The 23,689-nt window shown below is 37.5% G+C and overlaps 1 protein-coding gene across 3 annotated transcripts in view; it reads left to right on the top strand.

Annotated features, from left to right (window-relative positions):
- The window catches only part of UIMC1 (ubiquitin interaction motif containing 1), a 171,885-nt gene that overhangs the window by 40,935 nt on the left and 107,261 nt on the right, over window positions 1-23,689 (top strand). For all 3 annotated transcript variants that reach the window (XM_059417437.1, XM_059417439.1, XM_059417438.1), the window contains one exon: window positions 9,525-9,679. In XM_059417437.1, coding sequence (XP_059273420.1) covers window positions 9,525-9,679 — 155 coding nt within the window. The remainder of the gene's footprint in view (window positions 1-9,524; window positions 9,680-23,689) is intronic.

Below are 23,689 nucleotides of genomic sequence, written 5' to 3'. Positions count from 1 at the left end.
GATGCGGGACTCGATCCCAGGACCCCGAGATCATGACCCGAGCCGAAGGCAGCGGCTTAACCCACTGAGCCACCCAGGCGCCCAAAATTGCGATTTCTTTTTCTAGTGTTGAGTACAATTCTGACTGATAATTGGTTTCCTTATTTTAAACCCTACTTTTCTACATTTTAAAGTAGGTGATACTTAGAAAAATTATTTAAGTTATTTGAATGAACAACCTACAAAAGACTTCTAAGTGTTTTTTAGTTAACAAAAAGTTTTTCCTAAAAATCATTTTTGAATTAGAGATGAGAACTGAAGGTTGTAATTTTTTTTTTTAAGATTTTATTTATTTATTTGACAGATCACAAGTAGGCAGAGAGGCAGGCAGAGATCACAAGTAGGCAGAGAAGCAGGCAGAGCGAGAGGGGGAAGCAGGGTCCCTGCTGAGCAGAGAGCCTGATGCGGGGCTCGATCCCAGGACCCTGGGATCATTATGAGCCGAAGGCAGAGGCTTAACCCACTGAGCCACCCAGACGCCCCTGAAGGTTGTAAATTGATTAATTTCTGGTTTTGTTGGCCTGAGAAAAATTTATTGATGGTGATTTTTTTAAATCTTCTGCACAAAAGGTGTCATGCTATTATTTACTATTTTTTCCTTTATTTTTCACTTATTGGTGCACATCTTGACTCCTCAAAAACTTAACTACTAACAGCCTGCTGTTGACTGGAAGACTTACTGATAACATAAACAGCCAATTAAAACATATTTTGTATGTTATATGTATTATATGCTATATTCCCACAATAAGATAAGTTGGCAATAAAAAAATGCATTAAGAAAATAACATAAAATATGTTTATTGGATGCCTGGATGGCTCAGTCAGTTAAGCATCCTACTCTTGATTTTGGCTCAGGTTATGATCTTGGGGTCCTGGGTTTGAGCTTAGTGGGGAGTCTGCTTGTCTCCCCCTCCCCACTTGTGCACACACGCTCTCTCAAATCTTAAAAAAATACATTTATGGGGGCGCCTGGGTGGCTCAGTGGGTTAAGCCGCTGCCTTCGGCTCGGGTCATGATCTCAGGGTCCTGGGATCGAGTCCCACATCGGGCTCTCTGCTTGGCGGGGAGCCTGCTTCTCTTCCTCTCTCTCTGCCTGCCTCTCTGTCTACTTGTGATCTATCTCTGTCAAATAAATAAATAAATAAATCTTAAAAAAAATACATTTATGGTACTGTACTGTAAGAAAACCCACATATGAGCAGACCTGCACAGTTCAAACCCATGTCGTTCAAGTTCAACTGCATATGCCTTTGCTGTTTTCTTTTTTTGAATTGTAGCAAAATATACATAATTTACCAAATATGTAAAATTTTACCAAATATACTCAAAACTTACCATTTTAAGTGTACAGTTTGTTGATATTAAGTACATTCACATTGTCATTCAGCCATCAGCACTATCCTTTTCCAGAACTTTTTTCATCTTCCTAAACTGAAACTCTACCCATTAAACAGTAACTATACATCCTTCCTTTCTCCCAACCTATGGCAACTACCATTCTGCTTTCTGTTCTGTGAATCTGACTACTTTAGGTATCTCATGTAAGTGTAATTGTACAGTATTTGTCCATTTGTTTCTGACTTAACTTAATGTCTTCAAAGCTTACCCATTTTCTAAAAAGATTTTATTATTTGACAGAGTGTGTCTGCACAAGCAGGGGGAGTGGCAGGCAGAGGGAGAGTGGGGCTTGATCTCAGGACCCTGGGATCATGATCTGAACTGTAGACAGATGCTTAACCTACTGAGCCACCCAGGTGCCCCTAAGTTTGTTCATGTTGAAGCATATGTCAGAGTTGCCTTCTTTTTTTGAGGCTGAATAGTATCTGCTGTATGTATATATCCTATTTTGTGTCTGTCAGTGGACATTGAGTTGTTTCTATTCCTTGCTATTGTGAATAATGCTGCTGTGAATGTGGGTGTACGGATATGTTTGAATCACTGCTTTCACTTCTTTTGTGTATATAATTGGAAGGGGAATTTCCGGATCTATGAAAATTATATTTTTAATATTTTGAGGAATTGCCATACTGATTCCCATTAACAGCTGCACTATTTCCCATTCCTCCTAGCAGTGTTCAAGGGTTCTAGTTTCTCTGCATCCTCTCCAACACTTGCTATTTTCTGTTTTCTGGACAGTAGCCATCTGAAGGAGTGAGAGGTGGTATTTTGTGTTTTTGATTTGCAGTTCCCTAGTGAGTAGTGATAAAGCATCTTTTCATGTGCTTATTGATCATTTGAATACATTCTTTGGCGAAATGTCTATTCAAATCCTTTGCCCATTTTTAAATTGGGTTGTTTTTTGTTATTGAGTTGCAGGAGTTCTTTATAGTCTTGATATTAACCCTTTACCAGATAAACAGTTTGCAAATTTTTTCCCAATTTTGTGGGTTGCTTTTTCACTTTATTGTTAGTGTCCTTTCATGCATAAGATTTTAAAATTTTGTCATAGTCAGTTATTTATTTTTGTTGTTGCCTGTTGTTTTAGTGTCATACCCAAGAAATCATTGCAAAATCCAATGCCAGTTTGTTTTCTTTGGAAATTTAATCACCTTGGATTCATGAGATTAAGTCATCCTCAACTATATATACTGCTAATGCTGGAGAATCAGTAACTCCTCACATGTAGTAAAGAAGAATTGGAAATGAGAAAGATGGGTACATGGTAAGAGCAGCAGAAGGAGCATATGTGTTTGAAATAGGATTAAAAGGGATAGACTTAGAATTTTAGAGTTATGCAGTTATAGTAGATTTTTCTTGATTAGAGCTATAGAGCTCTGGTATTATCAAGCATTTATTATCACAGATGACAATAAAAATGGTTTGTATTTATAATTTTAATCTTGAAAATGATGAATTCAGCTTTCATTTTGTTGCTTTTTTTTTTTAGTTTTAGATTTTATTTATTTGAGAGCGAGAGCGAGAGAGAGAAAGAGAATACAAGCTGGGGTGGGGAGGGGCAAAGGGAAAGGGACAAGCAGACTCCTGGCTGAATAGGGAGCTCTGTGTTGGCTGAGCAGGGAGCCCTGTGTTGGACTGAGCCCCAGAACCCTGGGATCATGACCAGAGCCAAAGGCAGATGCTTAACTGACTGAGCCACCCAGGTGTCCCTCACTTTGTTATTTTTTTACTGGGTTCAGAAAATATTTTGACACCTCGATTAAAAAAAGCTTCTTCAGTAATTTATATTAGAAATTTTTTCCAAATGAAAAATACAGAATCCTTTGAGATGAGAAATTTAAGAGACTCTGAGAGGTTAATTATAACCTTACCACTCCACTAGAGTTGCACCTAAGCCTCTTTGTATCTCTACTTCTTTTTAATTTTGACAGGGACATTTAACTTCTATCTGAATATATTTCAGATTCCTGAATAACAGGCACACTGTATTTGTCTTTTTCCCATCTTCTGTGCCTTTCCAGATCCAGTTTGTTTATTCATATACTCATTTGGTTATTAAAGTATTATATCATTTATTCAGTAACATTTATTAAAAGCTAAGCTCCGAGCTAAATGCTGGGATTCAGGTATGAATAAGAAACAGTTTCTGTCTCTGTAACTTTACACTTTCCTAAGGAAATAAGATTGTAACCATCATAAAAACCCAGTACAGTTCTTCAGGGTCCTGCTCAAAGTCCACCTCCAGCAAGGCCTTTCCCAACTTACCCAACCTAGCTGAGCCAGGCCCCTTCTTTTTGTGGACCACTATGGCATATATTGTTTGTGTTACATAATTACAGGTATCTTCTTCACAGCAATGGAATTGGATAAACTATCATGAAAATAGTCTTAACATCTTTTTGCCTTCCATTCTTTCTTAGCTGTTTAATGTGTTATTTTATTTAAATAGCCAATTAATTTAGGCAGTCAAAAATCAGTCTTTTCATTAGATTTCATTTGTATTGCCTTTGTACAACACAATGTCATGTAAAGTTATAAGGGGTGCCTGGTTGGTATAGTTGGTTAAGTGACCGACTCTTGATTTCAGCTCAGGTCATAATTTAGGGCATGTGGGATTAGACCGCAAGTCAGGCTCTGTGCTCAGTCGGGAGTCTGCTTGAGATTCTCTTTCCCTCTGTCTCTCTCCTTGCTTGCACAAGCACGAGGCTTGTGTGCTCTCTCTCTCTCTCTCTCTCTGTGTCTCTTTCTCAAATAAATCAGTTTTTTTAAAGATTTTATTAATTAAAAAAAAAACCTATATAGAAATGGAGGAAAAAGACCTTCCTAAGGTCTTTTTAAAACCACAAAAAATGTGTATGAATGCCATAAAAATATACATAGTGTGAATAAATATGCACCATAAACTTAAAAAAAAAGATTTTATGTATTTATTTGACAGAGAAAGAGAGAGCACAAGTAGGGGGAGAGGCAGAGGGAGAAGTAGACTCCTTGTTGAGCAGAGTGCCAGATGTGGGGTTGATCCTAGGATCCTGGGTTCATGACCTAAGGTAAAGGCAGATGCTTAACTAACTGAGCCACCCAGGTGCCCCTCAAGTAAATAAATCTTTAAGAAAAAATAAAGTTGCAGTCTTTGTAAATGATCCTAATTTTCATTTAGGAGGAGAGAAGAAATAAATGGGTAAGTGAAGAACAATAACAATTTTGAAATAGAAAAATAAGTATCTACTTCTGTGTTAGATGATATTATGATGAACAATGGAGATATAACCATAAAAATAGGCTTTATATGTTTGTAATGAATTGACTTCACATTTTTCTTTTTCTAGAATATTGTAATTTCAGTCAGAAATTTAGGCCTTAATTTTATTAGATTTACTGTGTAAAGCAGGTAAGAACAGCTGGGGAGTGTTAGGTTTAAGATGTTTGATGTGTTTTTATGTTTTTTAATGCATTCAGCCACTCTTGAATCTTTTAATTAGAGAATTTAGCCTGTTTACATTTAAAGTATTTATTGGTAGCTGTGTACTTACTGCCTTTTGTATGTGTGTGGCTTTGTGTTAGTTGTTTTCTGGCTGCTTTGTAATTCCTCTGTTCCTTCTTTTCTTACTCTCTTTGTGATTTGATGATTTTTTCTTATGGTATATTTAGATTCCTTTATCTTTTATGTATCTACTACAGGTTTTTGTTTTGTGATTGTCCTGAGGCTGACCTAAAAAAACGTACAGCAGTCTATTTTAAGTTGCTAGAGAACTTAAGTTTGAACTTATTCTAAAGCTCTACATTTTTATTCTCCCTACATCATTAAAAAAAAAAGATTATTTATTTTAACAGGGGAGGTCTGTGATTCATCAGTCTTACATAATACACAGTTCTCACCATAGCACATACCCTCCCAAATGTCCATCACCCAGTTCTCTGGTTCCCTCATCCCTCTTCCCCTGATCCTCTACCTTGTTTCTCAAATTCCACGTATAAGTGAGATCATATAATATTTGTCTTTCTCTGATTGTCTTATTTCACTTAGTATAATACTCTCTAATTCCATCCATGTTGTTGCAAATAGCAAAATTTCTTTTTATTTCAATGGCTGTGTAATATCCCATATACCACTTCTTCTTTATCCATTCATCTATTGATAGATATCTGGGCTCTTTCCATAGTTTGGCTATTGTGGACAGTGCTGATATAAACATTGGCATGCAGGTGCCCTTTCAGATCACTACATTTGTATTTTCGGGGTAAATACCCAGTAGTGCAATTGCTGGGTCATAGTATAGCTCTGTTTTCAGCTTTTTTGAGGAACCTTCATACTGTTTTCCAGAGTGGCCATACCAGCTTGTATTCCAACCAGCAGGGTAGGAGGGTTCCCCTTTGAGCATCCTCACCAACATCTGTCGTTTCCTGACTTGATAGTTTTAGCCATTCTGACTGGTGTGAGGTGGTATCTCATTGTGGTTTTGATTTGTATTTCTCTGGTGCCGAGTGATGTTGAGCACTTTTTCATGTGTCTGTTGGCCATTTGGATGTATGACCATTATTTTGAACTCCTTTGTTTGGTAAATCACTTATCTCTCTTTTGTTAAGGTGTTTTTCTGAACTTTTATCTAATTCTTTTTATTTGGAACTTATTCCTCTTTTTTTTTCATTTTCTTTACTCTCCATATTGGTTCTGTGCATTAGATAAGACAGCAACTCTTGGAGCCATAAAAAAAAAAAAGCAATCTTGGGATTTGCAGTGGTGTGAATGGAACAAGAGGGTATTATGCTAAATGAAATAGGTCAGTCAGAGAAAGAATTATCTTATGATCTCACTGATATGTAGAATTTAAGAAACAAGGCAGAGGATCATAGGGAATGAGAGGGAAAAATGAAATAAGATGAAATCAGAGAGGGACACAAAGCGTAAGAGACTCTTTTTTTTTTTTTTTTTAAAGATTTATTTATTTACTTGACATTGAGAGAGGGAACACAAGCAGGGGGAGTGGGAGAGGGAGAAGCAGTCTTCCCACAGAGCAGGGAGCCTGCTATATGGGGCTCGATCCCAGGAGCCTGGGATCATGACCTGAGCCAAAGGCAGACGCTCAACGACTGAGCCACCCAGGCGCCCCACCATAAGAGACTCTTAATCTTGGGAAACAAACTGAGGATTGCTGGAGGGGAGGGGGGTTGAAGGCTGGGGGCCTGGGGGATAGACCTTGGGGAGGGTATGTGTTATAATGAGCACTGGGTATTATATAAGACTGATGAATTGGGGCACCTGGGTGGCTCAGTGCGTTAAAGCCTCTGCCTTCGGCTCAGGTCATGATCCCAGGGTCCTGGGATCGAGCCCCGCATCCGGCTCTGCTCCGCAGGGAGCCTGCTTCCTCCCCTCTCTCTCTCTGCCTGCCTCTGCCTACTTGTGATTTCTCTCTCTCTCTCAAGTAAATAAAATCTTAAAAAAAAAAAAAGACTGATGAATCATAAATCTATACCCTTGAAACAAATAATAAATTGTATAAATAATAAATTATATGTTAATTAATTGAATTTAAATTACAATAATTGAGGAAAAAACAAACCAGCAACTCTCTGAGTTTTGAAAGAGTGGTCTTATGTGGGAGATGAACCTTATCTTTTAACCTTGCCTTGGCATTTAGCTGTCTCTCAAACCTTTGTGGTTATCCAAGCACCCTACTATATTTTTAGTGGCTCCCAGCACTTGAAGGTATGCCGAGAACTGTCAGTGTCCCAAATGGAAGGAACTTTGTTACCACCTAGATTAAGGCTGATTGGAAGCTAGACTCTTAGGCTGTAGCTTTTGAAGTAAACAAAAACACAAAATCCTGTAGGACTGTCAGCATAAGCCCTGGTGGCCACCAGAAGCAGGTGATCTGGGAGTACGACCTGGGAAGCAGTCACACAAGGGTATAAACTCCTTTCTGGGAGATACTGGTGAGCTTGAGTGAGGCAGAGGGAGGTGCAAAGATGGTTCCTGCTGGCCTCTGTCTTTGAAATACTTAAGTAGGCACCTATGTATGTTGAATTAGATGCCTGCCTCTCAGGCTGATGCTTTAAGATAAGCAAAGAAGCCTTTTTCACAGAGAGTCTGGGTGCTTTTCACTTGGCTGCCTTTGTGCTGAGCTCTGGGGTGCATGAATTTGCATGTCAGCTTTTTTGAGAATTGCTTTTCAATCCTTTTAGTTTTGGGAGTGTTGTGGATGCAAGCTCTGTTGGCTTTCAAAGCTAGAAGTTTAGGGGGCTTATTTCTCAGGTAAGTCTTAAAAGTTGTGGTGCCGGATATGGGGTTCAAATCTGTCTCTCCTCAGGGATAAGCTCCTGTGTTGAGTTACCTCCCCATTGTAGGTTGTAGTGCCTGGGGTGGGTTTTATGATAGTCTCTTAACCTTACCTACTTTCTTTAAAGTAGTGGTTTCCCTCTCATTTGTGAATGGGTTGCTCTGCCAGGTTTTAGGTTTATTTTAGAGTTGTTGCTTGTATATTTGTAGATGTGGTGTGTCCATAGGAGGAGGTTAACTCAGAATCTTCCAGTGTCACCTTGAACTGGACTCTTCCTCCAATATTTACGTTTTCATTTGCAAGTCTTGCACTTACTTGATTAAATATATTCCTAAGAATTTTATTATTTTTGATGCTATTAGCAATTGAATTTTATTTTTTCTTATTTTTTTAAAGATTTTATTTTATTTTTTGAGAGGGAGAGAGTGTGTGCATGAGTCAGCAGGAGGGCGGGCAGAGAGAGAGGGAGAGAATCTTTATCAGGTTTCACGCTCTGCGAGGAGCCTGACATGGGGCTTGATCTCATGACCCTGAGATCATGACCTAAGCCAAAATCAAGTGTCAGATGGTTAACTGACTGAGCCACCCAGGTGCCCTTAAAGAAAGAGCACCAGCAGCGGGGGGGAGGAGGGGCAGAAGGAGAGAGAGAGAGAATCCCTAAACTAACTCCCTGCTGAGTGTGGTGACCAGTGCAGGGCTTGATTCCAGGACCCTGAGATGATGACCCCAGCTGAAATCAAGCTGAAATCAAGAGTTGGATGCTTAACCGATTGAGCCACTGAGACTCCCATTTTTAGTGTTACTTATTTATTATTTTATTATTTATTTATTTATTAAAAGATTTTATTTATTTATTTGACAGAGAGAGACATCAAGAGAGGAAACACAAGCATGGGGAGTGGGAGAGGGAGAAGCAGGCATGGAACCTGATGTGGGGCTCGATCCCAGGATCCTGGGATCATGACCTGAGCCGAAGGCAGAGGCCTTAACCCACTGAGCCACCCAGGTGCCCCCATTTTTTTTTCTCCCTTCCCCCCAGGTGCCCCCATTTTTAGTGTTTTTTAAACCCAAGATCATGTCATCTGCAAATGATGATAGTTTACTTCTTCCTTCCCAATTTGGATGTCTTTTCTTTTTGCATAATTGACCTGCCTAGAACCTCCAAGATAATGTTCATCCTGTCTTGTTCCTATCTTAAGGAGAAACCATTCAGTCTTTTAACTTTAAGTATGATATTAGCTATGTTTTATTTTTATTTTTAGATGTTCTTTATCAAGTTGAGTCATTGTTGTTGAAAAAATTCTTTTTTATGTAAATTATAATATGTAATCAAGAGAGCCAGTTATCTGGGGCTCCTGGGTCCATCAGTTGAGTGTCTGGCTCTTGGTTTCAGCTCAGGTTATGCTCTGATGGGTCATGAGATGGAGCCACTCTGGGCTCTGTGCTCAGTGGGGAGTTTACTTGAAGATTCTCTCCACTTGCTCCTTCCCCCACTTGCATGTACAATTGCACGTGTATGCTTTCTGTCTCAAATAAATAATCTTTAAAAAGACAACCAGTTATCTAAGTTAATGTTTAAGGAACTAGGATAAATTGTTGTATTATTTCTATTGAAACGTCCCTACAGAGATGACATAGTTCCAGATATAGTTTCTTAAATAGAAAAATTGTGATTTTAATGAGTAGTGGAAATGTTCAGAAGTCATTTTACTTCTTTTAGATGGAAACCTTTTCCTGTTAAATGACTAAGTTACAGATAGCATCTGGAAAACTTAGACTCTGAGTAAATGACTTACCCTGTGTTTTCAGACAAAAGAATGCCACGGAGAAAGAAAAAAGTTAAAGAAGCCTCTGAAGCACAGAACCTGGAGAAGAAAGATGTAGAAACTGCCAGTTCTGTCAGTCTGAAGAGGAAACGGAGACTTGAAGATGCATTCATTGTGATATCTGATAGTGATGGAGAGGTCAGTATTCTGAAGAGTAGAGCTCTAGGTCTCAAACTATGCCTTCTCCATGACTGGTTTGTTTTGGAGCTATACCTTAATGCCAGCTTGCCAGAGCATGCAGTTGTTTGTTTGTTTGTTTGTTTGTTTTAAATATTTATTTATTTGAGAGACAGAGTGAGAGAGAACATGAACAGGGTGAGAGGCAGAGGGAGAGGCAGACTCCCCACTGAGCAGGGAGCCTGGTGTGGGGCTCAATCCCGGGACTCTGGGATCACAACCTGAGCTGAAGGCAGATGCTTAATTGATTGAGCTTCCTAGGTGCCCCAGAGCATGAAGTTTTTTTTTTTTTTTTTAATTTTTAAATTAAAAAAAATTTTTTTTTTTTAAGATTTTATTTATTCATTTGACAGACAGAGATCACAAGTAGGCAGAGAGGCAGGCAGAGAGGCAGGCAGAGAGAGAGAGGGAAGCAGGCTCCCCGCTGAGCAGAGAGCCCGATGCGGGGCTCGATCCCAGGACCCTGGGATCATGACCCGAGCTGAAGGCAGAGGCTTGAACCCACTGAGCCACCCAGGTGCCCCGAGCATGCAGTTTTTTACTCAGCTTCATTTTGATTTGTAAATGGAATTAAGAATTACTTAAAGTAATACTGTTTGTCTGAGGGTGGATCATAGTTCCTCAGTTTTGTAATATTTTAACCCAAGGTGGTATTTTTAAACTATGAGAATAATGTAAGTCAAATGTAAATGTTAATTTTTATGTGTCTAGAAAGTGAAAGAAAGTGAATGTAAAGTTATTAAGTGTCTAGATATACTCTGTTTGGTAGCAGTGAGCCATCTGTAGCTATTTAAATTTGAATTAAAATTAAATAAATCTGTTCCATTGTTGGACTGTCACATTTCAGGTGATCAAAGCCATGTGAGTCTGGTGCTTGTTGTATTAGACAGCACAGCAATAGAACATTTCCCTCATTATGGAAAGCTTTATTGGACAGTGCTGCTTTAGCTCTTAATATCTGTCCTTTATTCCCTTTTTCCATTTCTTTATTAGAGATTTCCCCTTGTCTGTAGATCACATTCAGGAAAGCAGTGAACTAAGTCATTGTTTTTTCTTCCAAGTTCACTTATTTTTTTACTTCATCTTATAATGCATTTGATGGTAAAACTACTCATTGTCTTGTTTTAAAGCTCAGAATTATCTTTAATTCATTCGTTTTTCTTTTTTTTCTTAAGATTTTATTTATTTATTAGAGAGAAAGATTGTGTGAATATGTGGGGGTCAGGGTGCAGATTGAGAGGGGGAAGCAGACTCCCTGCTGAGCAGGAGGTGAGTGCAATGTGGTGCTTGATCCCTGGACTCCGAGATTATGACCTGAGCTGAAGGCAGACACTTAACTGACTGTTAAATTCCACATATGAGTGAAATCATATGGTATTTGTCTTTTTGTGTGACTGACCAATTTCACTTAGCATTATACTCTTTAGCTCTATGTCATTGCACATGGCAAGATTTTGTTCTTTTCTATGGCTGAATAATATTCCATTGTGTGTATATGTGTGTGTATGTATCACATGTTCTTTATTTATCTGTTGATGGACACAAGCTGCTTCCATCATTTGGCTCTTGTTAATAGTGCTGCTGTGAACACGGAGGTGCATATATCCCTTTGAATTAGTGTTTTTGTATTTTTTGGATAAATACCCAGTAGCATATGTTTACTGGATTGAAGGGTAGTTCTATTTTTAACTTCTTGAGGAACCTGCATACTGTTTTCCATAGCATTTGCACCAGTTTGTATTCCTACAAACAATACAAGAGGGTTGCTTTCTTTCCACATCCTTGCCAGCACTTGTTTCTTGTGCTTTGGATTTTAGCCATTTTGACAGGTGTGAAGTGATATATATCATTATAGTTTCTGTTCTGTATTTCCCTGATAATAAGTGATGTTGAGCATCTTGTCATTTGTTTGTTGGCCCTCTGGATGTCTTCTTGGAGAAATGTCTGTTCATGTCATCTGCACATTTTTTAATTGGATGATTTGGTGTTTGGGTATTGAGCTGTATCAGCTTTATATATTTTTGGATACCTAACCCTTTATCAGATACATCATTTGCAAATATCTTCTCCCATTCAGTAGGTTGCCTTTTAGTTTGATTGATTTTTTTCCCTTGCTGTGCAGAAACTTTTTTTTTTTTTTAAAGATTTATTGATCTATTGAGAGAGAGAGAGTGAGCTTATGAATGGGAGAAGGGACAGAGGGAGAGAATATCCAAATAGACTCCCGCTGAGAGTGGGGCCTATCCTGGGGCTTGATCCCATGAGCCATGAGATGAGGACCTGACCTGAAACCAAGAGTTAGATGCCTAACTGAGCCACCCAGGCACTTCTGTGCAGAAGCTTTTTATTCTGAGTACTCCCTATAGTTTATTTTTCTTGCCTCGGGAGACCTATCTAGAAAACTTTTGCTATAGTCTAGATAATAATGTTAGAGAATTAGTGCCTGTGCTCTCTTAGTGCTCTCTGCTAGGATTTTTATGGTTTCAGGTCTCGTAGTTTAAGTCTTTAATCTGTTTTAAGTTTATTTTTGTCTGTGGTGTAAGAATATGGTCCAGTTTCATTCTTTTGCATGTAGCTGACCAGTTTTTCACAGTACCATTTGTTGAAGAGACTTTTTCCCACTGTGTAGTCTTCCCTTTTTTGTCGAAGATTGGTTAATCATGTATTTGTGGGTTTGTTTCTGGGTTTTCTGTTTTGTTCCATTGATCTATATGTCTGTTTTTATGCTAGGGGCCTACTGTTTTGATCACTACAGCTATGTAGTATAACTTGAAGTCTGGAATTGTGATACCTCCAGTTTTGTTTCTCTTTTTCGATATTGCTTTGGCTATTCATATACAAATTTTAGGATTGTTTGTTTTAGTTCTGTGAAAAATGCTGTTGGTATTTTGATGGGGATTGCATTAAGTGTGTAGATTGCTTTGGGCAGTATGGACATTTTAACAATGTTTATTTTTCCAACCTATGAGATAGAATGTCTTCCATTTCTTTGTGTCCTAGTTAATTTCTTTCATCAGTGTTTTATAGTTTTCAGAGTACAGGTTTTTCACTCTGTGGCTAAGTTTATGCCTACATATTTTATTGTTTTTGGTGCAATTGTGAATGGGACCGTTTTCTTAATTTCATTTTCTGCTGCTTTGTTTTAGTATATTTATTAGCATATAGTGTATAAAGGTAACTAGTATATAGTAATGCAACAGATTTCTGTACATTAGTTTTATATCCTGTGATTTTACTGGATTCATTTATCAGTCTTTGGTGGAGTCTTTAGGGTTTTCTATATATAGTATAATGTCATCTGTAAATACTGAACATTTTACTTCTTCCTTACTGATTTGGATGCCTTTTATTTCTTGATGTCTGATTGCTGTGGCTAGGACTTTCAGTACTGTGTTGAATAAAAGTGGTAAGAATGGACATCCTTGTTTTGTTTCTGACCTTAGGGGAAGCTCTCAGTGTTTCCCCATTGAGTATGATGTTAGCTCTGGGTTTTTCATATAAGGCCTTTATTATGTTGAGATATGTTCCCTCTAGACTTACTTTTTTGAGGGTTTTTATCATGAATGGATGTTGTACTTTGTGAAATGCTTTTTTTTACATATTGAAATAATCATACGGTTTTTACATTTACATAAAATGTAAATCATAGTTTTAAAAATTAAATTAAATTAAATTTTAAAGATTTTACATTTATTTGACAGAGAGCGATAGCAAGAGAGGGAACACATGTAGGGTGAGTGGAAGAGGGAAAAGCAGGCTTCCTGCTTAGCAGGAAGCCTGATGCAGGGACCAATCCCAGGATTCTGGGATCATGACCTGAGCTGAAGGTAGACGCTTAAGGTCTGAGCCACCCAAGAACCTGGTAAATCATAGTTTTAAAAAAATAATCTGAACACTTGTATTTACTGTCTTAGAAGTCCTCTTTTTTTTTTTTTTTTAAGGATTTTATTCATTTACCTAACAGAGATCACAGGTAGGCAGAGAGGCAGGCAGAGAGAGAGGAGGAAGCAGGCTCCCTGCTGAGCAGAGAGCCCGATATGGGGCTCGATCCCAGGACCCTGAGACCATGACACGAGCCAAAGGCAGAGGCCCAATCCACTGAGTCACCCAGGCACCAGGCACCCACTTAGTATGAGGGGTCATACTAAGTCCTCACCTGTTGCATCCCTTTCCACCCATCTGGAGGTAACCACTGTATTTGTTTTAGTTTTCCATGCTTTTCTTTTTTTTTTTTTTTTTTGTAAGATTTATTTATTTGACAGACAGAGATCACAAGTAGGCAGAGAGGCAGGCAGAGAGTGAGGAGGAAGCGGGCTCCCCGCTGAGCAGAGAGCCCGATATGGGGCTCGATCCCAGGACCCTGAGATCATGACCTGAGCTGAAGGCAGAGGCTTTAACCCACTGAGCCACCCAGGCGCCCCTTCCATGCTTTTCTTATAGTTTTACTACACTTATGTGTACACTTAGGACATCTGCTTGGCTTAGTCTGTTAACCGTTTGCCTTTGGCTCAGGTCATGATCTTGGGGTCCTGGGATCGAGCCCTGTGTGGGGCTTCTGGCTCATCAGGGAGTCTGCTTTTCCTTCTCCCTCTGCCCCTCCCCACCACTCAAGTGCATTCTTTTACTCTCTCTCTCTGAAATAAATAAAATCTTTAAAAAACCCCATGGTACATTTATATTAAACAGCCTTAGTGGTTATATGCTTTCATCAATATTTTTCAATAATCATTTCTCTGAAGTCTTGAAGTTTTATCTTTACTGTAAACTAAAATATTTTCTATAAATGGGTTTGTTTTTGGATTTTCTGTTTGTTCCATTGATCCATTAAAGATTTTTAAAATGTAGTTCTGTTGATTATCTTGAGTTTTTTAGGTAGGCACTTATACCTGCTAATAATGATTATTTTCTCCTTTCTTTTCTAATATTTATACCTTGTTTTTGTTTCATTACATTGACTGTAGCTTCCAGAATAATGTTGATTGATTTCAGTGATTGAATACCTCTTTCTTTTGACTTGAAATTAATTGTAAACTATCCAGATATTTTGCTCTTTGTTTCATATTTCTGTTCTTTACTATGTTTCAGAAATATTCTTTAATTACTTATATAATATTAGTATTTTTAAGAATGGATATTTAATCAGATGCCTTTTCGTGATCTAACAAGATGATGTTATATTTTTCTCCTTTAACCAGTTAATATGTGTTAAATTAATATATTTTCTAATTTTGGCACATCTTTGCAATCTGGAGTACATCTTACTTGGTCATGATGTATTATGTTAACATAATATTACATTTGCTTTCTCAATATATTGTTGAGGAATTTTGTATCTGTATTCCTAGTGACATTGGTTTTGTATAATTTTTTGTACTGTCTTCATTAGATTTTAGTATCAGGTTTAAGCTGTCAAATAGGAAATTTATTCACCTTTCATTGTCCTGCCATAGTCCATATATTAAAGGAATTGTCTTTAAGATTTCTTTAAGGTTACTAGAACTTGCTCATAAACCTGGGCTACAAATTAGTTTTTAATAAATGCTTTAAGTTCAGTGTGTTGGTATTTTTTAGAATACATGCTAAAACAAAAAGTCTTTTAAAAATGCACAAAAATACAGAGTTGGAGGTTTTTTTTTTTTTTTTTTTTTTTTAAGATTTTATTTATTTATTTGTCAGAGAGCGAGCGAGAGCGAGCACAAGCAGACAGAGTGGAAGGCAGAGTCAGAGGGAGAAGCAGGCTCCCTGCGGAGCAAGGAGCCTTATGTGGGACTCGATCCCAGGACGCTGGGATCATGACCTGAGCTGAAGGCAGCAGCTTAACCAACTGAGCCACCCAGGCGTCCCCAGAGTTGGAGGTTTTAAACTATTAATTCAATTTCTTTATTGGATATAGGGACAATTCAGGTCATCTGTTTTTTCTTGAGTAAACTTTGGTAGTTTGTCTTTTAAGATTTTATCTGTTACTCAGTTGTTGAATTTATGTGCATGGAGTTTTTGTAATATTCCTGTTTTTTTTTTTTTTTAAGATTTTATTTATTTATTTGACAGATAGAGATCACAAGTAGACAGAGAGGCAGTCAGAGAGGACGAAGCAGGCTCCCGCCTAGCAGAGAGCCTGACGTGGGGCTCGATCCCAGGGCCCTGGGATCATGACCTGAGCCGAAGGCAGAGGCTTTAACCCACTGAGCCACCCAGGCGCCCCTGTAATATTCCTGTATTAGTCTTTTCATGTTTTAGTGTCTGAAATGGTTACCCTCCTTCATTTCAGTATTTTTCTTTTTCTCTGTCAGTTTGGTTAGAAGTTTATTTTCTTTATTGATCTTAAAAAGAACCATGAAGAACTTCCTTTAGCATTTCTTTTAGAGCAAGTCTGTTGATGACAAATTGTTATAGCTTCCTATAGCTGAGAATGTCTTTATTTTTTTATTTTGATTTTAAAAAATATTTTATTTATTTGACAGAGACTGCAGGAGAGGGAACACAAGCAGGGGGAGTGGGAGAGGGAGAAGCAGGCTTCCTGCTGAACAGGGAGCCAAATGTGGGGCTCAATCCCAGGATCCTGGGATCATGACCTGAGCTGAAGGCAGATGCTTAACAACTGAGCCACCCAGGTGCCCTGAGAATGTCTTTATTTCACCATTATTTTTGAGGGATGTTTTTGTTGGAAATAGAATTCTCAGTTGACAGTTCTTTTCATTTTTCCTTTTTAAGAATGTTGTTCTACTACTTTCTGGCATCCATAGTTTCTGATAAGAAATTCTAAGTCCCTTGATCATTCTTCTTTATGTAGTATGCTGTTTTACTCTCATTGCTTTTAAGACTTTTTTCATCACCTTTGATTTTCAGAACTTTGATTATGGTGTGTCTGGATATGAATTTCTTTAAATTTATTTCTTTTTGCTAGATTTAGCCATTATTTCTTCAAGTACGTTTTCTACTCCATATCCTTTCTCCTTTTATTTAGGGGCTCAGATGAAACAAATTTATAGTTTCTGATATTGTCCCATGGGTTTCTGAGACTCTTTTTTATTATTATTATTACTTTTTAAAAAAGATTTTATTTATTTACTTGAGAGATGGGGCACACAAGCTGGGGAAGGGGTAGAGGGAGAAGCACAGTACCCACTGAGCAAGGAGCTTGATGTGGGGCTCCATCCCAGAACCTTGGGATCATGACCTGAGCCAAAGGCAGACACTTAACTGACAGAGGCACCCAGGCATTGTTCTGTTTATTATTTTGTAGTCCTTTATTTTTCTCTCTATTGTTTAGATTGCATGATTTGTAGCTTCAGGTTCTAGGATTCTTTGGTCTGTCATCTCCATCTCTCTCTCCCCCCCCCCCCTTTTTTTTTTAAGATTTTATTTTTAAGTAATCTCTACCACTAACATGGGGCTTGAACTCAACAACCTTGAGATCAGGAGTTTCATACTCCTCTGACTGAGCCAGCCAGGCACCCCTTCATTCAGCTCTTAAGCCCATTCAATGAATGTTTATTTTGCTTATTGTATTATAACATTTCCATTTATAGCTTTCTTTTTTTTTTTTTTTAAAGATTTTATTTATTTATTTGAGAGAGAGATAGTGAGAGAGAGAGCATGAGTGAGGAGAAGGTCAGAGGGAGAAGCAGACTCCCCATGGAGCTGGGAGCCCGATGCGGGACTCGATCCCAGGACTCCGGGATCATGACCTGAGCCAAAGGCAGTCGTCCAACCAACTGAGCCACCCAGGCGTCCCTATAAGCTTTCTTTTTTATAGCTTCTTTTTATCTGTTGAGACTTAGTCTTTCCATTTGTTTCAAGAGTGTTTGCACTAACACAGGCAAACATTTTTGTTTGCACATTGTTTCATGTGCTTATTTGCCATGAATTTTTGTGAAGTATTCAGATCTTTTATGTTTTTGAATGGGGTTGGTTTTCTTATTGTTGAATTTTGAGATTTCTTTATATATTCTAGCTGCAAGTCCTTTATTAGATAAATGCTTTTCAAATATTTTCTCCAAGTTCATGGCTTGTCTTCTCGTTCTCTTAATATTTTTTTTTTTTTAAAGATTTTATTTATTTATTTGACAGAGATCACAAGTAGGCAGAGAGGCAGGCAGAGAGAGAGAGAGGGAAGCAGGCTCTCCGCCGAGCAGAGAGCCCGATGCGGGACTCGATCCCGGGACGAGAGATCATGACCTGAGCCGAAGGCAGCGGCTTAACCCACTGAGCCACCCAGGTGCCCCTCGTTCTCTTAATATTTTGAATACAGATGTTACTAATTAAAATGTTGTCTATCAATTTGTTCTTGTAGGATTATGTTTTTGGTGGTATATGTTAGGAACTGCTTAACTCAAGTTCACAAAGATTGTCTCTTATGATTTATTTTAGAAACTTGATCATGTTAGGTGTTACATTTCGATCTATGATCTATTTTGAGTAAATTTTTATATATGATGTAGTATAACTCCGTGTTCATTTTGTTCCACATCATTTTCAATTTTTTGAGCCCCATAGATGGGAAAGGCTATTCTTTCTTCACTTTACCATCATACCTGTGTTAAAAATCAGTCATGTTTGTATATGTGAATTTACTTCTAGACTTTTTTCCACTGATCTTTTAAGTCAGTCTATCATGCTGCTTTACTTACTTCAACTTTTTGAAATCAAGTAGTGTCAGTCCTCTTTGATCTTTGTTAGAATTTTTTGGCTCTTTTAGTTACTTTGCATTTCTTTTCTGTTTTTTAAAAATATTTATTTATTTGATATAAATAAATGCCAAATTATTTTGAAAGAGAAAGAACACAAACAGAAGGAGAGGGAGGGAGCCCAACACAGGGCTCAATCCCAGGACTCCTGGATCATGACCTGAGCTGAAGGTGGATGCTTAACCAATTGAGCCATCCAGGCGCCCCAGTTCCTTTGCGTTTCTGTATGAATTTTGAAACCAGTTTGGCAGTTCTACCAAAATTTTGTTAGGAATTTGATTGGAATTGTGTTGAATTTATAGATCAATTTGAGGGAGAATTGATATCTTAATATGGAGACTTCTGGCCAGTGAATAAGGTATATGTTTCCATTTCTTTAGTGTTCTCTCTAATTTCTCTTAGTAATATTTTGTAGTTCTCAGTGTACAGATCTTTCATATCTTCTGTCAGATTTAATCCTACATATTTGATGGTTTTTGATGTTTTGTGTATAGAATTCTTTCAAAATTTTAGTTTTTTTTGTGCTAGAATATATGCATAGAATTTTTTTTTTTTTTTTTTTTTAATTTATTTGAGAGAGAGCATGAGCACAAGTAGGGGCTAGGGCAGGGATAGGCAGACGGAAATGGAGAAACAGACTTCCCACTGAGCAAGGAGCCTGATGTGGGGCTTGATTGCAGGACTCTGATATCATGACCTGAGCTGGAGGCAGATGCTTAACTGACTGAGCCACCCAGGTTGCCCCTGCATACAATTGATTTTTGGTGGGGTTTTTTTGTATTCTGCAACCTTGATAAACTTACTCTGCTATTTTTTTTTTTTTGAAGATTCCTTCAAATTTTGTACACAGATGGTCATGTTGTTTATTAATAGAAACTTGTTTTGCTTTTTGCTTTACAATCTGGGTTCCTTGTATTTCTTTTTCTTGTTGAATTTCCCTGACTGGAACCTCCAGTATAAAGTTGAATAGAAATGGCAAGAATAGACATTTCTGTCTTGTTCTTGATCCTTGGAGGAAAGCATGTAGTCTTTCTTTATTATAATGTTAATTGTAATTTTTCCATAGATGCCTTTTATCAGGTTGAAGAAGTTCTCTCTTTTTTTAGAATTTATTTATTATTTTATTTTATTTTAGTACTCTCTACACCATCCAGTGTGGGGCTCAGACTCACAACAACCCTGAGATCCAGAGTCAGATGCTCTTCCGGCTGACAGCCAGGTGCCCTAAAGAAGTTTTTTGATTCTAGTTTGTTGAGAGGTTTTTTCCCCCCAAATTTTTATTTAAATTCTAGTTAGTTAGCATATGGTGTAATATTGTTTTTAAGAGTAGAATTTAGTGATTCATCACTTACATATAACACCCAGTGCTCATTATAACACCCAGTGCTCATTTTAACAAGTACTTTCCTTAATACCAATCCCCTGTTATCCCATCCCTTATACACCTCTCTCCATCAACCCTTAATTTGTTCTTTATCGTTAAGTCTCTTATGGTTTGCCTCCCTTTCTCTCTCTCTTTTTTTTTTTTAGCTCTTTACATATGTTCGTTTTGTCTTCTTAATTCCACATATGAGTGAAATCGTATGGTATTTATCTTTGTGTGACTGCTTATTTTGCTTAGCATAATACATCCTAGTTCCATCCACACCATTGCACATGGCAAGATTTTATTCTTTCTGATGGCAGTAATATCCCATTATATATATACACATACCACATCTTCTTTATCTATTTATTAGTTGATGCACACTTGGGTGGCTTCCATAATTTGGCTATTGTTGATAATGCTGCTATGAAAGTTGGGGTGCATGGACCCCTTGGAGTCTTTGTTTTTGTTTCCTTTGAATAAATACCTAGTAGTGCAATTGCTGGGTTGTGGGGTAGTTCTGTTTTTAACATTTTGAGGAACTGTTTTCCAGAGTGGCTGTACCCGTTTGCATTCCCACCAACAGCATAGAAAGATACCTCTTTCTGAGAGTTTTGATCAGGAATGAATATTGAATTTTGTCAAATGCATTTTTGTGTTGAGTTGAACTTATAATTTTCCTTTTTCAATTCTTAAAATATTGTCAATTACATTGATCGTTGAATGTTAAAGTAGTTAAGCATTCTTGGGACAAACTCCACTTGCTCAAGATGTATTATCCTTTCATAATGTTATTGTATTTGATTTGGTAAAATTTTACTTAGGATTTCTGCACCTAGTTTATGAGAGTTAATGGTTTGTAGTTTTCTCATAATATTTTGGTTTTGATATGAGGTTGATTTTGGCTTTACAGAATGAGTTGAGATATAGATCATATTCAGTTTTTTGGAAGTTTCAATAGAATTAGTATTATTTCTAACTTAAATGTTCAATAGAATTTACCAGTAGAGACCTCTGGGCTTGAGGTTTTGTTTGTGGGAAGGATTTTAATTACAATTTCAATTTTATTATTGCATACAAGGCTATTGAAGTTAACTCTTTCTTGAGTGAGCTTTGATTGTGTCTTTCAGGGAATTTGTCCATTTCAACTACGTTGCTAATATATTAAGTTGTTTCTTTTTTTATTGTTTCTAATATTAGTGTTACCATTTTAAAAATCTGTAGAATGTATAGTGATAATACCTCTCTCATTTCTGATGTAATTCTTTATTTTATTTCATCCTCATCAGTCTGGTTTTATTGCTTTTCTCGTCACTTTGATTTTCTGTGTTGTTTTTCTGTTTTCTTTATTATTGATTTCTATTTTGGTCTTATTATTTCCTTTATTCTGCTTATTTTAATTTCTTCTGATTTTCTTTTCCTTTTTTTAAAAACTTTTATTAATTTGAGAGAGAGAGGGAGAGAGACAGAGATAGCAACAAAAGAACACAAGTGGGCAGGAGAAGGAGAGAAGCAGGCTCCCCACTGAGCAGGGACCCAATGCAGGACTCAGGTTGCATGACCTGAGTTGAAAGCAGATGCTTAACTTACTGGGCCATGCAAGTGCCCCCCGATTTTATTTTATTTTTTAAAAATTTTATTTATTTATTTGACAGAGATCACAAGTAGGCAGAGAGGCAGGCAGAGAGAGGAGAAAGCAGGCTCCCCAAGAAGTGGAGAGCCCGATGTGGGGCTCCATCCCAGGACTCTGGGATCATGACCTGAGCCACAGGCAGAGGCTTTAACCCACTGAGCCACCCAGGCACCTTGATTTTATTTTTTTAATGTGGAAGCTAACTGAGGTCATTGATTAGAGACATTATTCTTTTTTAATATAGGTGTTTAATGCTGTAATTTCCCATTAAGAACTAAAGCATACTACAAATTCTTAACATGCTGTGTTTTCATTTTCATTCAATTCAGAATACTTTCTAATTTCCCTTTTTTTTTTTTTTTTTTTTTGATCTGTGGGTTATTTAAAAGTGTGTTATTTAGTTCCCAGATACTTGGTACTCTTTCTAGAGATTTTTTTTGTTACTGATTTCTGATTTGATCATTTGGGGATATATACTTTGTATGATTTGATTTTTTAAAAAAATTGATTGAAATTTGTTTTGTGTCCTGGAATATCATTTATCTTGGTAAATATTCCATGTGAACTTGAGAAGAATGCGTATTTTGGGTGGTTTCTTTCTATAAATGTCAGTCTAATCAAGTTGGTTGATAGTGTTGTCAAATCTACTAAATCCTTCTTGATTTTCTGCAAATATTACAACTATTTTGACAGAGATACTAAATAAAGGCTTTGCCTATAATTGTGGATTTGTCTTTCTCAGTACTGTCAGTTTTTGTTTTGTGTTTTTTGAGTTTTTTTTTAATGAGGTGGGTGCACATTTAAGAATTTAATCTTTTCTAGGGCGCCTGGGTGGCTCAGTGGGTTAAGCCGCTGTCTTCGGCTCAGGTCATGATCTCAGAGTCCTGGGATCGAGTCCCGCATCGGGCTCTCTGCTCAGCGGAGAGCCTGCTTCCCTCCCTCTCTCTGCCTGCCTCTCCATCTACTTGTGATTTCTCTCTGTCAAATAAATAAAAAAAATCTTTAAAAAAAAAAAAAAAAAAAAAAAAGAAAATACTACTTCCAGGACTTTCTTAATGAATTTGACTTAAGAAAAAGCAAATTTAGAAAGTTGAAACATTTCTCAGGGTGCCTAGGTGGTGCAGTTGGTTTTGTGCTCAACTCATGGTTTAGACTCAGGTCGCGATCTCAGGGTTGTGAGATGAAGCATGTATTGGACTCTCTGCTCAGTGCGGAGTTGGCTTACAAGTTCTCTCTCCCTCTCTGCCTCTCTCTCCTGCACTCTCACTTGTGTGCTCTCCCTCTCTCTTGAATAAATAAATCTTTAAAAAGTTGAGACATTTCTCAAAAACAAACTTTTTGTTTTGTTTTAAATTTTATCTACTATACTTACAGGGATCTTAGATGATTCATTTCGAGAGGATTTAAACTGTAAACCAGACTAATTCCTATGTATAGCCATTCTGCTCTCTGTAGAAAGGAAAGTTTTGTGATTTTACTGAATTTCCAATTACAAAACTAAATTATCTTCAGGTTTTGTACTTTGTACAGTTGTTACTTCAACTTTAGTTGAGTATCTGGTTGTGTTACAGAAAGGCTTAAAAACTCTACATTGTTACAGAGAAGCAAGGTAATATAACACAATGTAGAGTGGGAGAGTAAAATGAACTTTTGATAAAAGGAGTTTATCAGTACTTATGTAAATATAACATTTTATAATAAAATCCTTTTTTTAAAGCTGAATGCAGGACAGGTTAAGCCTTGAATTAGGCCTGTCACTGCTATTTTATTTATTTATTTTTTTAAAGATTTTCTTTATTTATTTGACAGAGAGAGATCGCAGGTAGGCAGAGAGAGAGAGGAGGAAGCAGGCTCCCCGAGGAGCACAGAGCCAGGTGCGGGGCTCGATCCCAGGACCCTGAGATCATGACCTGAGCTGAAGGCAGAGGTTTAACCCACTGAGCCACCCAGGTGCCCCTAAGATCCTTTTTTTAAAGAAGATTTTATTTTAGAGAGAGAGCACAGGAAGAACAGGGAGAGGGACAGATAGACTGTGTGCTGAACGTGGAGCTTGACATGGGGCTGATGATCCTGAGATGATCACTGGAGCTGGACCCAAGAGTCGGTTGCTTAACCTACTGAGCCACCCAGGCGTCTCTGTAAAATTCTTTACCTTCTACAAAACTTCATAATGAGTGAAAGGACAGTCGGTAAATCCAAGATTTAAAAAATTTCACAGAACCCACAATATTTGGGAAAAAGGTTTATACAGATAGTTTTTAAAATGAAAGTTTTTTTTTTTTTTT

This window comes from Mustela nigripes, chromosome 12 (genome assembly GCF_022355385.1).
Source record: "Mustela nigripes isolate SB6536 chromosome 12, MUSNIG.SB6536, whole genome shotgun sequence".
Lineage (NCBI taxonomy): Eukaryota > Metazoa > Chordata > Mammalia > Carnivora > Mustelidae > Mustela > Mustela nigripes.
The sequence above is the reverse complement of the archived record's forward strand: the minus strand, read 5'-3'. Positions and strand labels throughout refer to the sequence as shown.